Here is a 14,036-nt window from a genome sequence, read left to right as displayed (position 1 = left end):
AATATTTTTCGCTTATTGTATAATAATTCAACAGTTATCCTTGTAACCTTGTATTTATGTAATTTCTTTAAAAAAAAACATGAATACGACTTTTCTTGTTTATACACATTGGAACGACTATTGCTATAACTATTTATTTACTACGACTATTTAATATAAAGTAATATAAATGAATTAATTGTGTTTAAAGAGTCAATAAGCGCAAAAAGTTTTCTTATAATATACAATACAGATAATGTTAGTTAAGTACAAAGTCCCCGGCTTACCATAGTAAAACACATTTTTTGGCAAAATTAGCTTTTTTTATTCAACATAATTCCCTTCAAGGCCGATACACTGTTTATAGCGACCCTACAACTTTTCGATACCATTTGTGTAGTACGATTTGTCCTTTCATTCGACGAAAATTTCATCCCAGTGAGCATTCTTTTGAGACCTGAGAATAGGAAATAGTCGCTGGGGGTCAGATCTGAAGAATACGGTGGTTGAGGAAGTAATTCTAAGCCCAATTCGTGGATTTTTATCATCGTTTTTACTTACTTGTGATACGATGCATTGTATTGGTGAAGCAGCATTTTATTTTTCTTCAAATACGGCCGTTTTCGGCGATTTCGTGCTTCAAACGGTCCAATAACGCTATGTAATAGTCGCTGTTGATGGTCCTTCCTTTTGCAAGGTAATCAATGAAAATTGTTCCATGCGCATCCCAAAATACAGATGCCATAACCTTGCCAGCTGACTGTTGCCTTTTCCCACGCTTTGGAGCAGGTTTATCGGGTGCAGTCCACTCGGATGACTGTCGATTGGAATTCGGAGTGAAATGATGGAGCCATGTTTGATCTATTGTCACATATCGACGCAAAAACTCTGGTTTATTACGTTTCATCATCTTCAAGCACTGCTCCGAATCATCAACTCATCGTTGTTTTTGGCCAAAAGTGAGCTCGCGCGACAACCACATTGCACAGAGCTTTCCCATAACCAAATATTCGTGAATGGTATGATGTACACGTTCAGTTCATAACTTTAGAGTATCTGCTATTTTATTCAATTTCAATTGATGGTCATTCAAAATCATTTTGTGGATTTTTTAAATGTTTTCGTCGGCAACAACCCCTTTTGGGCGTCCACTTCGTTCACCGTCTTCGGTGCTTATTTCACCACGTCTAATCTTAGCATACCAATCCTTGATAGTTGATTTTCCTGGAGCGGTGTCCAGAAATTCGGCATCAAGGCAAGTTTTTGCTTTAACTGTATTTTTTTCCTTCAAAAATCAATATTTTACCAATACGCGAAATTCCTTTTTATCAATTTTTTTCACAATAATAAAAGTTGCTTCACTCAAAATTCTATAACTCACAAACTGATAATCCGGCAACTGTCAAATTTATACACGCCTCTTTTGAGGGTTAGGGCTAACTATATCATATGCATTGAATTCTAGTAGCGCCATTTATGTGTCAGGCCGGGACTTTTCAATTGAATTTTAATTAATTTAAATTATTTTAATTGTCGGGATAACTGAACATTTAAAATATTTTGAAGTGACTCTTCATTATTTATTAAATATGAACTCTCGTAAATAAGATGTAACACCATAATCATGTCAATACCATACTGATATTAACGACTAAATGAAGTAGGCTTGATATGACGTTGGCTGCAGAGTCATAATTAAAATTATAAAGTGTATTTTCGTGAGTTATGTGAAAGTGGACAACGGTTATCCTTGAGATGCGTGTTTTATGGATAACAATGATACACCCACATTATTTGTTGTGCCAACGTACACAGTGTGATTTAATTATAAATAAACCTTTTATATTATTTTATGGAGGAAGTAGTATTTTTGCATCTTGAAATATGTTATTGTTTTGATATTTTTAACTTCTCCTTCAGTGAATCATTGTGTTATTTTCTGTATTGTCCTAGGAACTTAGGTTTTTGTTTAGTTTATTATATGAAACAAGTTTGCTGAAATATAAGTAAGAATTTCATCCTATACCTAATATATACAGAAAAGTGTTCTATAGGAGCATACAACTAAGTTATAGTAAATATATAAATAGCAATAAAAACAAAGTTTACGATATTAAACACCTATCAACCAAATATTTTCTTTTCATCATCATTTTCTTCAAAACTTTCCTAGTTCGAAAGCCTAAGTTGAAGAAATAATAGGTTAAATTTTAGTAGTTTTAATAATTTGGATCTAACTCTTTAAACAATTGCATAAACTTACATAAACCTTAAACAGAGTGGAGGATGTTGAACACTGTTGAAACTTTATGATATTAATTTGAATTTAGACGTAAAGATATTACCTATATATTATATATATTACAGACATGTTATCTTATATAAGCTACCTATTTTGTATTTTATGGTCCTATATTACAAACTGAAATGAAACAAATCAACTTCTCAAGTCTGGTTACTCCAAAAAAGCTAATAATTTTTATAGTTCTATAGTAGTATAGTTAGATATAAATAAATGTTAAACAGTCCTATCAACAAGCATAACTTAGGAAAAAATACAATTTAAAAATCTCGAACGAATGTTCATAATCAGCGTGAATCAATCACAGCACACTAGATCGAAGTTCGATATTGTATTTGATCCAATTGCATTACCAAAGAGTGATATGTGAATAGGAGGAAATAAAATCTAAAATTGTAATACGTATTGTGTCGTAAAAATCAATTGTTATTTCATCTATACGCGGAATCTTTAGAATATTTATTTAAATCAAACTATTAGCATTCAAAAACTGTCGTAGTATTGTGGAATTGTTTGGGTCTAACGATAGTAAAATATGGCGTAATATATTACATGTAGCACAACATGAGTGAAGCTATTTAAGTAGACCGAGATCCTAAGATAGATAACGAGAATATCGAATATGTGTAAACAGAATGAAAACGGACTGTATAAGTATGGTTTGGCGTGAGTGTCAACTGATAATCACATCTATTACATACGTTACATTATCATACCTTTAATAAAAAAATAAAAATTTAATAAACAAATGGTTCAGGTATACTATACAGTCTTATATTTAATTTATATATGTTGATTGTTTTAGATTAATAGAAATACAAATATTATGTTTTTGTTTTTGGTCAACACTAGGCATCCGAAATAATTTTCCTCACAATTTTTAATTAATTTCTTTAAAACACTTTTCAATCAATGAATAAGTGAACATTTAAAATTTGCAGTTATATTATCGATAATTTCTTATAACTTTTATCATCTTTCTTGCAACATGTCGATATCATGTTGAAAAAACCACGAATCATTTATCCATTTTGGTACCTCTTCAGCATTTCGAAATCGTGTTCCAGGTGGGGGTGTCCGCCACCGAGAAAAATATTGATATATCGATATCTGGATATTTTAAAAAATATCGATATATAGTTTTCTATATTTAAAAAAAAATGATAGATCGACATATGGGATAGAAATAAAATATCGATATTTTTAAAATCCAGAAAAATTTTATTTAAATTTATTGGGAAAAATTAGTACAATATATATTCATCAAAATAAGCTTCCATCACATTTTACAGGTTTTTTACATATTTTTGCCAACATATATTTTTCAGATATTTCGATATATCGATATTTTAAATAACATCGACATTTTTAGTAAACCTTTGCAAATAAGTAAGCAAAAACAAAACATTTAAAATTAAATAGAAAATACACTAAACCTTTCAAATTTACTATCAATTTAAACAATTTATAAAAAATAATTAAATGGCTTTTTATTATGCTTAAGAAATAATATATACTTAATTTTTTTGAAAATATATCGAAAAATATCGGTTTACAAAAATATTGATATATCGGCCAAAAATATCAGTACCAGCTAAGCCATACTGTATCGATCTTCACAAGTGGTAATCAGAAAGCACGATGCTGATGAGTAAAATATGACTTTGCATCTGTTACTCGATATTGCTGGTCTCTTTTGCAACAATATTTTATACAGTTTTTTGAACTGGTGTCGGCAGACATCTGCAATAACAGTGTCATTCGGTTTTAACAGCTCATAGTACACTATACCTTACTGGCTCATATAGAAATACTTTATGGCCATGAATATTTCGCTTGGTTGGCCCTCCTGGACTAACCCATGTTTTTTGCGCCTAGTATTGTCATAGGGGATTCAATTTTTATGGTCAGTGGAATACGCTACAGAAGCTCTTTTTGCTGAAAGCTTTTTTTATCTTGAAAACAATCGAAGTAAAAGCATTTTCAAGGAATTCGTGCCCATCTTTTCAGATTTTATTTTAAGTCATCAACTTTTAAGCTATTTGAGGGACCCTTAAGTTGGGTTTTCGTAACCTTGAACCTTGCAATTACATTGTCTTCGATTTTTTTTAGAATTTTTTGGTCTTCCAGGCCATTTATTGTCACATACATCAAAATCGCCATTTTTAAATTGAGTTAGATGAATTTGAACCGATTTTAAAGAGTAATCAAACTTAGATTTTTAACCCAAAAAGACTTTTTAAAATAAAATATGCACATAATCATTGTAATAACTAAATAAAAATAAATAAAAACTTATTTAACCTATCTACTACACATATTTTATATTCTACTATGTACACATAATTTTTGCTCAATACCTACCTTATTTTAACTACTACCAACTGGGCAGTTCGAAGTCGGCGACGAGCAACAAATTAGATTTTTTTTCTTCGTAATTTATTTTTATGTATATGTCACAACATTATATTATGATTTTCGTATTATTTAGGCTCGGGGCTGTTTAACAAATAAATTGAACCTACTTTAAAAAATATATAAGAAATTCACTAAAAAGTAAAAAATAATGAAACCCAGATATTTAACATAAAACAAAAACGTTTTAAAACAAAATATGTACGTAATAACCCGCCTGTGAGTTGAACGGTCTAACCATTACACCATAGAAGCAGTTGCCTGTAATTTTTCTACGACTTCTCATTTTACATTGTTAGTGCTTAAAAAGTAAACTGAATGGCTTTTACACTGAACTACCTCCGATTTTTTGTCACATCAGTTCAGCTATAATATTATATACCAATATCTGATTATTTTAGATAAAGATATGGAAGAGATAAATATATGAAAACATTGTACGTGCTTTTGAAATTTGAGGTTTTTCCTCGATTTCCCCCCTTCCCCCGACCAGATCCTAACTTGGTTCCAATGGGACCACCTCTTTCGAATAAAAAAATGTTTTGAAATTCGGTTCATAACTAACGGAGAAATCAGCTAATATAGTCGAATATAGAACCTCCTCCTTTTTTGAAGTCGGTTACGAAGCAGAAGACCAGCTGTTATAGCACCTCTTCGATATTACTCGAATCTTATGAAATTTCCTTTATTATATTACCTACTGATAGGGCGAAAAAATACATTAAATACTAAAATGATATATGTGTAATGAGCACAGTTTTATTTTTATTGTAAGACAGTTGTTCGGAGAAGTTACAAGGTTGTTAAGGTAAATAATAATTTCTTCGGTCATAAGCAAAAAGCCATATTATCAAGGTAGTGCTCTTCATTGTGACATTTAATTATTTTCTTGAAATATAGCATATAAAACAAATGTCATTCTCATATAAAATGTGAACTATTTCGGCCAAGGAGAATAAAATTAATGTTTCCATAAACCTCTTCTTATTTTTTGTACATCAGCGCATTGTATGGCGTTTACTATTTATATATTGTTGTAATAACTTATTTTTACATATTCCGATTTCAAATACCCATAAACTGAGGGTAAATATAAAATTAAATTAAATATATGTGATATTGAATAGATACAAGCTCGAAATTGCAATATCTAAAAAGTTTGTGAAAATCAATCATAATGATTTTGAGAATCTGAAGGTCACTGAAGGTTTAATTAATTCTAATCAATAAAGTTTGTACTAACGTGCCATATTCTGTTAAAAATCATTCATTTTGTATATCAATCGGACCACACCACTTCAATTATGTCAAGGTTTTGTCATGTTAGATTTTTGCCAGTATTTCATGGAAACTATTTCCGTTAATCAAAAAATAAATTGAATCTCGATAATATAATAAATACGCTATTATTTTATAAAAAATAGGTATTAATAATTAGTATGTTCAGATATTAATGGTATTGTAATTTTACAATATTTAATACACACAGATTTTTTAAATTTACGATATTTCCCGTATATATTTAAATATATTTTTGTCATAAAATATTAATTAATATTAGTAATTTACACACATATTCATTATAGTATATACATATTTTAGTACTAATTATGTTTAATTATTTTTATAATCAACAATAGCTTTATTGAATGGAGATCCTTAATTTGATTTTCTTTACTAAATATTTTTTACTTTCTATTTTTTAAATATTTTTGTCCTTAAAAAGTCTCCTTTTTACCAACTTGGATTTATCCGGACTGAACCTACTGTTTAACGTGGGCTTCGAACCACGGTCCTCTGGAGAGTGACCAATTTAGAAATCATCCAGTCTTAACCAGCCTGTTAACCGGCGTGACTAGAATAATTTTCCTTATCGGATTTTGCACTGTTACTTACAGATAATCCCAAATGTTAACAACAATAACAATCAAAAACATGAATTTGCTTTACCACTACGCCAACCAAGCCGGCTATGTTTCTAATTAATCATTGTCATTGATATAAGGTATTAAATTATAGTGTATTATATTTATTAAGTGCCTGCATGTATATTGATCAGTGATATATTGGTGAAAATTCGAAATATAGTCCTTCCAATAAAACAGCCAATGCATGTCATTGATGACGTCGAATATACTGCCAGTTTTAAACTCGAAGCGGATTTTTCATTCTCATTTTGTCTTTGTTAAAAATAGACAAAATGCCTTCTAATGTGTTGAAATATGTAGGCGAATTTAGAGTGCTATCAAATAGTTTTGGAAACCTCTGGTGATGCTTTGCCATCATTATCCAATTGTCAGTTTTGGTTTCAGGAAGTTCCCAAGGAAAATTACTATTCGAACCATTTCAGCATTGTGGTTACTTGCAGCCAAAAAACTGTTACTCCAGGAAAGTCATTTATATCGAAATAATTACCATAAGAGCGGAATCATGGTCATAAAGTATTACTGTTTATATAGTGGGATCAACAAAACAAGGTGTTGTGTATTACGAACTTCTAAAACTGAATGAAACTGTTATTGTGGATGCCTACCGACATTAATAGAGTGCATTGAATGACAATACTTGCCAAAAAAACCTAAATTATGAATTAATAGGCGCAAAGTCATTCTCTTACATGACAACGCTTAATCACAAGTTGCTTAGGTTCAGCGTACTTACTGAGTCAATACTGCAAGGTTTGACTGATAAATGATTTAAAAAGGCTGAAGGAGAAAATAGATCGATAATATGCAAGAAGGATGGGAAACGAATTCTATCAATTTTTGTCTATAAATGCCTTTTTAAAGTGAAAAAGTAATGAAGGATACGAAAGCAACTAATACTATTGAACGATTGTTTAATATAATTTTGGATTTGTACGCTTTCAAAATGTTACATACAATATTATAACATTACTGTGTACAATTTTAAATATAGCATCATTGTATTATATGATTATTGCAGTATCTATGGTGCTATTAATTAAAAAACACAGTTCCGAGAATATTATATTGTAATCAGCATTAATTGCAGAATGTACATGTGTTGCGAATGCGGAAAAATAATTATTGTTGGTATTTCGCAATAATAAATTCAAAACTTACGCACTGGCATGCCGTTTGGTTTGATAATAACCGAATGAAATCAGGAACTATCAGGGGGTCTTATTAATTTTTCCGAAAATTCCTTCACAGATAATTGGAACTAATTGTTCCTCTTTCCACTTTTACTTCGCTATTTTACTTTCATTCAAATTATGCCAGCCGTTTTTTTATTGGTGTTTATGTATTTCCTGATTCGATGTTTATATAACACCCATTACCTTTATACCGGCCGCCATTTGTTTATGCATCATTAAAATGATCTAAATTTAGGTCTTGTTAATTCTATCTAAATATATCGCAACATAACTATATGTTAGATTAGTTTTATAAACCTATATGTGTTTTCATCTTAATTGCTGGTTATTAGATCATTAAATTTTAAATTATTGTTATAAGTATTGGCAATGTTCATGGTAGAAAGAAAACACCGGATAAACGTAAGAACGTTAAGCAATATTTGAATTTAAATTAACTATCTTTGTTAGACCAACAAGGTGAGGTTGTGAATTATTGTCTTTTGAATCGGAGCCACGCTTACTAACTAAAACTGGCAAAGGTTTTGTAATCCTTAGAGAATGAATCTTCATGATAGGAGATCCTGAGGCTTCCCTATCATGTTATTCCATTTTAAGCAGGTACTTGTCATAATTTAAAAAACTGTAAGGATGGTATATGATTGAGTTAGTCTTATGGCCCTTTTCTTTGATAATATTATCTTGTTATTCATCAGAAATAATTCATATATTCATAAAATCTTCATGATTTCTCTCAAAATAGATTTGTGACGTGGCTAAAACCTCTACTTTTTTGAACCCAATGTTGTACCCAGTATCCATCCACTGTTCAGCCAAAGCTGACTTTATAACTTCTCTATGTTCAGCTTCTTCTTCTATACCAGCTTCTTCTATGTACCCTTTCCCACTTACCGAGGGGATCTTGTACACCTGTTATCTTTATCGAGTCCCTTTTAGTTTGCTCCCTGCCGAAGATATCTTCCGTTGACTTCGTGTTTATTTAGTACCATTCCAATCAGGTCTGTTATTTCTTAAAGAAACGTAAACACTACTAGGGAAACTTTTTTATTTTTGTAGTAGGCGAATTTTATTGTTCATTTGGGGGATATTTATATTTGAGTCTGAGCTCAAGTTTCTTTTCTAAAGGATCTGGTTTGGATATGACGAAGGCCTTACAAATTAAAGAATTCAGGACAGATACTTTTTGGAATTGATGATGGTTCGATGTAGCCTATTTGTCTGGATGTATTAATTTCCTGTAAACCTGATATCCCAGTTGACTTCCTTTTACCTGAACTAAAACGTCTAAGAAGAGAATCTCGAAATGATCGGTCACTGTGGTGGTGAATTGGATGTTGAGAATTTCGGTGAGTCAAGGTGAATTGTTTTTGAAATGTTCCATTAACATATTGACTCTTATAGGAGATATGAAATAATCCTTAATAGTGCCGAATCTTTGTTCGAACAGATTGTTTGGTATTTTTATGATTTTTCGATTATTTCTAAAGTAATTGATCATGACACATGGAAACAGATTATGTAAACATCGTATAATTTTGCTCAATAAACTCGGCTCAAAGGTTAGGTTGTCTTCATCTTCTGAGTGCTTATGTTCCATTAATAAGATATTGTGTAATCTATCATTGATGTGAAGAAAAACTTTCTATAATACCGACAAAGTATATTATTGCCAGCATATTTATATTGAAAGTATGAATTATTAGAAACATATGAAAGGTCTTTAAATTTGAATATCCAGGATTAGTCAGATATGCGAACTTGAAAAATTAACCTTTGATTAACATGAAATGTCCAGCTCGTTGTATTACCCACTTGCAAATCATGGCCAGGGCTTTAACCATGATATTAGTTTAACACCGAATTTTTGTGTAATATCCACATGTTATTGTTTATAGCTAAAATTTTAAATTAATCAGCACTCATCTTCAGAATAAAAAGCTCATTAGACCAAAACTGACCGAAGATAGTGTATCTAAAGAAGATGTTAAATTATCTTTATTACCGTATATATTTTTGAACATTTTAGGACAAACAAAATATAAATATTTCTCTTGAAATACAGTAGGACTTATTAAATATTTCCTTTATCCATGTTGATATTACATGAAACAAGTTTATGTGAGGTTTTAACAATCAACCTTGTTAACAAACAAACTTGCAACAGCAAAATATATCGGTTATTAATTAACTTTTAATTATTTTACTACAATTAAAAATATTTTTATTATATTAAACTCGCTATATTATGGGTCTTTTTAATTTAACATTAAATCTTTTGATTTTCACTATTCAAGTTAAACTAGTCGATAAAGTTTTATTTTATAATACTTATATTATAATACTTTTTACAATTCTTTTGGTTATATAGAAATAAAACATCGGTTTAAATTCGGTAACTAACAGCTTACGTGAATACATTTTTATGTCTTTTTGTAATCTTAAAATTGTTTAGAGAAAATTGAACGATCTACGTTATACGAGTATAAATATTGTCTGTCGTAAACTACAACTTCTCCCCTACTTTGAGGTACTATAGGGATTCTCCTTTAACGTGAATTAATGATCATTGACTCATTTTAAACCTCTTCGTAAGTGCTGATCATCGGCTGTACCAAGAGTATTCAATCGTTGGCTTTAAGGCCAAATTCACCGCCCTTAAACTTGGAAAATCCCTCTCGATAACTTGTTTGGCATAACTTTGGCTTGTTTTGTTATTTTACATATTATAGATTACTTGGTTTAAAAATCGAAAAGAAAAATACACTTACGCAAATTCAAAGACTAAAATTTTAAACTTTGTTGTTGGCGTTGCTTTACATATAAGTTTTATATCAGACAATGATTGTAGCATCGTCTTCTGTTAACGGTTAGAGATATATGTTCTCTACTTTATGTGATGGGTTTTATGTTGATTCTTAGTTGGGTCTTATTTATTTAAGTAACCTGATTGAGCCCATTATTCGTATAATTTTTTTGTTAATGTTATAATTTCTTACATTTCCCATAATTGTACAAGAGCACCTCATATATTGATAAAGATTTAATAAGGTAATTAAAGAAGATTATTTTTATATGTTACTTCAAATTCAGAAATCTTTTTTAATTTTATCAAGATATTATTTTTCTTATATAGGAAATATTTGCATATGACTAACTTTATATGTTTATTCTGAGAATTACTTTGATTGATAGTTTAAGAAACGTTCAAATAAGAATGCTTATAAGGCATATAACCATTACATTTTGAGGTCTTACCTAAAGGGTATATCATTGATAATAATGGTTTTTGTTGCAGACAAGAAGCAAGAGAAATCATTAGGAATGCCGTTAATGCCTCAGAAGATGACGCAGTGATTTTCTGCGGGCACGGCTGTACCGATGCTCTCAATAAGTTAATATGGGCGCTGGATATACGAGAGCCGCCAGTAGTATTCACAGGACACAGCGAGCATCATGACAACTTGAATCTATGGCAGAAAACTGGAGCAAAGGTATGGTTTATACTTTTTAAATCATATTTTTATAAAGCTGCCATAAATTATTTATGTTATGTTCTATAAACACATATTTTATTTTATGTTTTATCTATATACCTCTTAAAAATATACAAAGAAAGAAATTAAGATATTCAAAAAAAATGGTGCTCCCTGGATGATATATTTCCATTTCTTCTAATAATCTCAAATAAAAAGTTGATTATTGCAAAATATTTCAATACGATTGAAATTAGTAAGTCAAAAATTTGTTGACAAAATGATGTCTTTATTTAAATAAGTAAAAATTGAAAATTGTTATAAATATGATACGATGAGAAGAGAGCTTCGAATAGATCTGTTCAGTAGTATTTTGGATGTGATGTGAACTGCTTCGAAAAAAAGTAATTTCGTAATATACTTGAAAAAAGCCATTTTTCGATTATATTCCTGTTTCATATAATTCCTTTCATATGATTCAAAATAAATATTTTTTGAATGAAAATTTTTATTATAAATGATATACGTGACGGTATAACAAGAAATTTCACAAGAAAAATGATATAGAATTGATCAATTAAGGTTAGTTTAAATCGTGATATATTATACCATTAACGCTAACTAAAATAACTCCCATTTATTTCAATATTTTATTTTTCTTTAACAAAAAACATATATGACCTATGTTTAAACACTTATACAGCTTAAAATATAAATTATAAATGAAGTTTGTCGTCAATAATTCATTTCGTTCTCATAAGTGGGTAATAAATCATAAGTGTTCATATCTCTTAGGTAAACAAGAAATGACAAATATATGCGAATGCAAATATACTTCGAAATATAGTTGAACGAGCGTTATACGTATTTTACTTTTTTTTTCCAATAAATTATTCCATTACATGGCATTACATATTTCTAGTCAATCTAGGATAATGTAGTCTATATTAGGTCAAGGATATGGAAATATTGTTATTATTTTATTTTCGGTCATTTCGCTAAACTGATAGTAAATTATAGTTTCCTAATAGTGGTTTGAGATACAAGTCTATTAAATTATAGGTCTACCATGGATTAAAATTCATCAGTCATCATATATTATCAAATACTGGACTATAAGCACGAATTCTGCTATCAAATATTTTATTCTAGCCTAAATAATTATTTCAAAGGGAATAAAAGTTAATGTTTAAATCCAGTAGTGCTCTTCGTGTGATATAGTACAAATAGAAATCTCAATTCTAAGATTGTAATTAAGACACTAGCGCTATTTCACGTATTGCTTTGCCGTGTTTTGTAAATTTTATAAGATTTGGATTATACATTTATAAGTAATTTATGGTTTTGTATTTGTATTGAAGAGGTATAATCTTGCAACAATTTTTTTAGTTTTCAAGTAATAATAATATGATAGAAAAGACATTCTCAGGCCATACTTATATTATAGTTGTTTTTTGAAAAAGTGACTACGTTTAAAGCACTTTCGCTTATTAATTATGCAGTATACAATAACAATAAGTGATTCAAGTTTAATTTGGAACTACATGACCTGGTAAGCTTCATATCCCTACATCTCTGTGGCAAATTTTCTCCGACAATAACAATAACCAATTGCTGTGTAGCTACCAGATGTTTTGTTGGCTCTGACTTTTACTAAGTCTTTGTTCTGTTAAAGAAAGGGTTGTACTTCTCGAGCTATACTACGCTTCACTGTTGAATTGTGAATATAACGTCAATCAATTTCTGCATCCGGATTGCCCGAAAGTGGTAACAAAATCATTTTACTTTATAGTTGCAAATTATGTTAAACATTATGTTAACTTATTTCTGATACATGTCTTAATGTTCCCAAAAAACTTTTATGATTGGGCCAAATATTATTTGTAAACAACTATTTTATTTCATATAATGTTGCCCAAGAAAAGATTAGAAGTATTCCATCCAAATTAAAGCTCATGGGCTGATAGTGGGACCAACTGTGGTAATTTTTTTTCCACCAGCACAACATAACGATTATCATTTCTCCAGTTGTAACTGATTCGTTGACATCATAATCTACTTATGAATACTAGTGAAATGCTAGACATTTTTGAAACTCAGGAGCACTGCGCTTGTGGAATAGCTCAATTTCTTGTAGTTCTCGCTATTTTTGTGTTTGATAGCCATGAATTCATTTTGCATTATAACCCTATCCACTTTATCCACTCTTGAATGCGATTCTGACTCGAATAATTTCTTTCGCTTTTCATACTAACCATACTGTTAGCACGTGAGGGAGGTCGTTGCACATTTAACTACCTTCGACGACGTAAGTCAGGTAAAGTCAGTATTTAAAGTCTCGCGCACTAAAATCGTGGTAAGATATTAAACGATCAATATCTATTCGATCAATATTAAGTAGCATCTATATACATTGATGCATTATACAGTTTTTAGTGATACATTGTGGACTTAATCAATGATCCATATAAATTGTACTTAATACTGTACCATCTTCAAATAATACCAGAAGTATTTTCTGTAAAATTTCAGTTTATTAATTTTACTAATAAAAAACAGAAGCAGCGATATTACTTACATCAAGCAATAATAACCCATCAAAGTAACTTATGTACTGACATTCGACACGTAGATTTATTTTATTTGAAGATCTGATAGGCAATATTAGAATTGTAATTGAACAGAGTATTTCTTTCTAATTTTAGCTTAGCTATGTAGACGTTAGTTGGCTGTTAACTGTAGTTGG

The 14,036-nt window shown here is 30.0% G+C and overlaps 1 protein-coding gene across 2 annotated transcripts in view; it reads left to right on the top strand.

Annotated features, from left to right (window-relative positions):
* LOC143204552 (uncharacterized) overlaps window positions 1-14,036 on the top strand; it is a 237,693-nt gene that overhangs the window by 139,597 nt on the left and 84,060 nt on the right. For both annotated transcript variants that reach the window (XM_076417141.1, XM_076417142.1), the window contains exon 3: window positions 11,113-11,308. In XM_076417141.1, the coding sequence (XP_076273256.1) occupies window positions 11,113-11,308 (196 nt within the window). The remainder of the gene's footprint in view (window positions 1-11,112; window positions 11,309-14,036) is intronic.

Source organism: Rhynchophorus ferrugineus, unplaced genomic scaffold (genome assembly GCF_030347505.1).
Source record: "Rhynchophorus ferrugineus isolate W39M unplaced genomic scaffold, kcgeb_rfMv2 rfM11, whole genome shotgun sequence".
NCBI classification, from domain to species: Eukaryota; Metazoa; Arthropoda; class Insecta; order Coleoptera; family Curculionidae; genus Rhynchophorus; species Rhynchophorus ferrugineus.
This window is presented reverse-complemented; position numbering and strand designations above follow the sequence as displayed.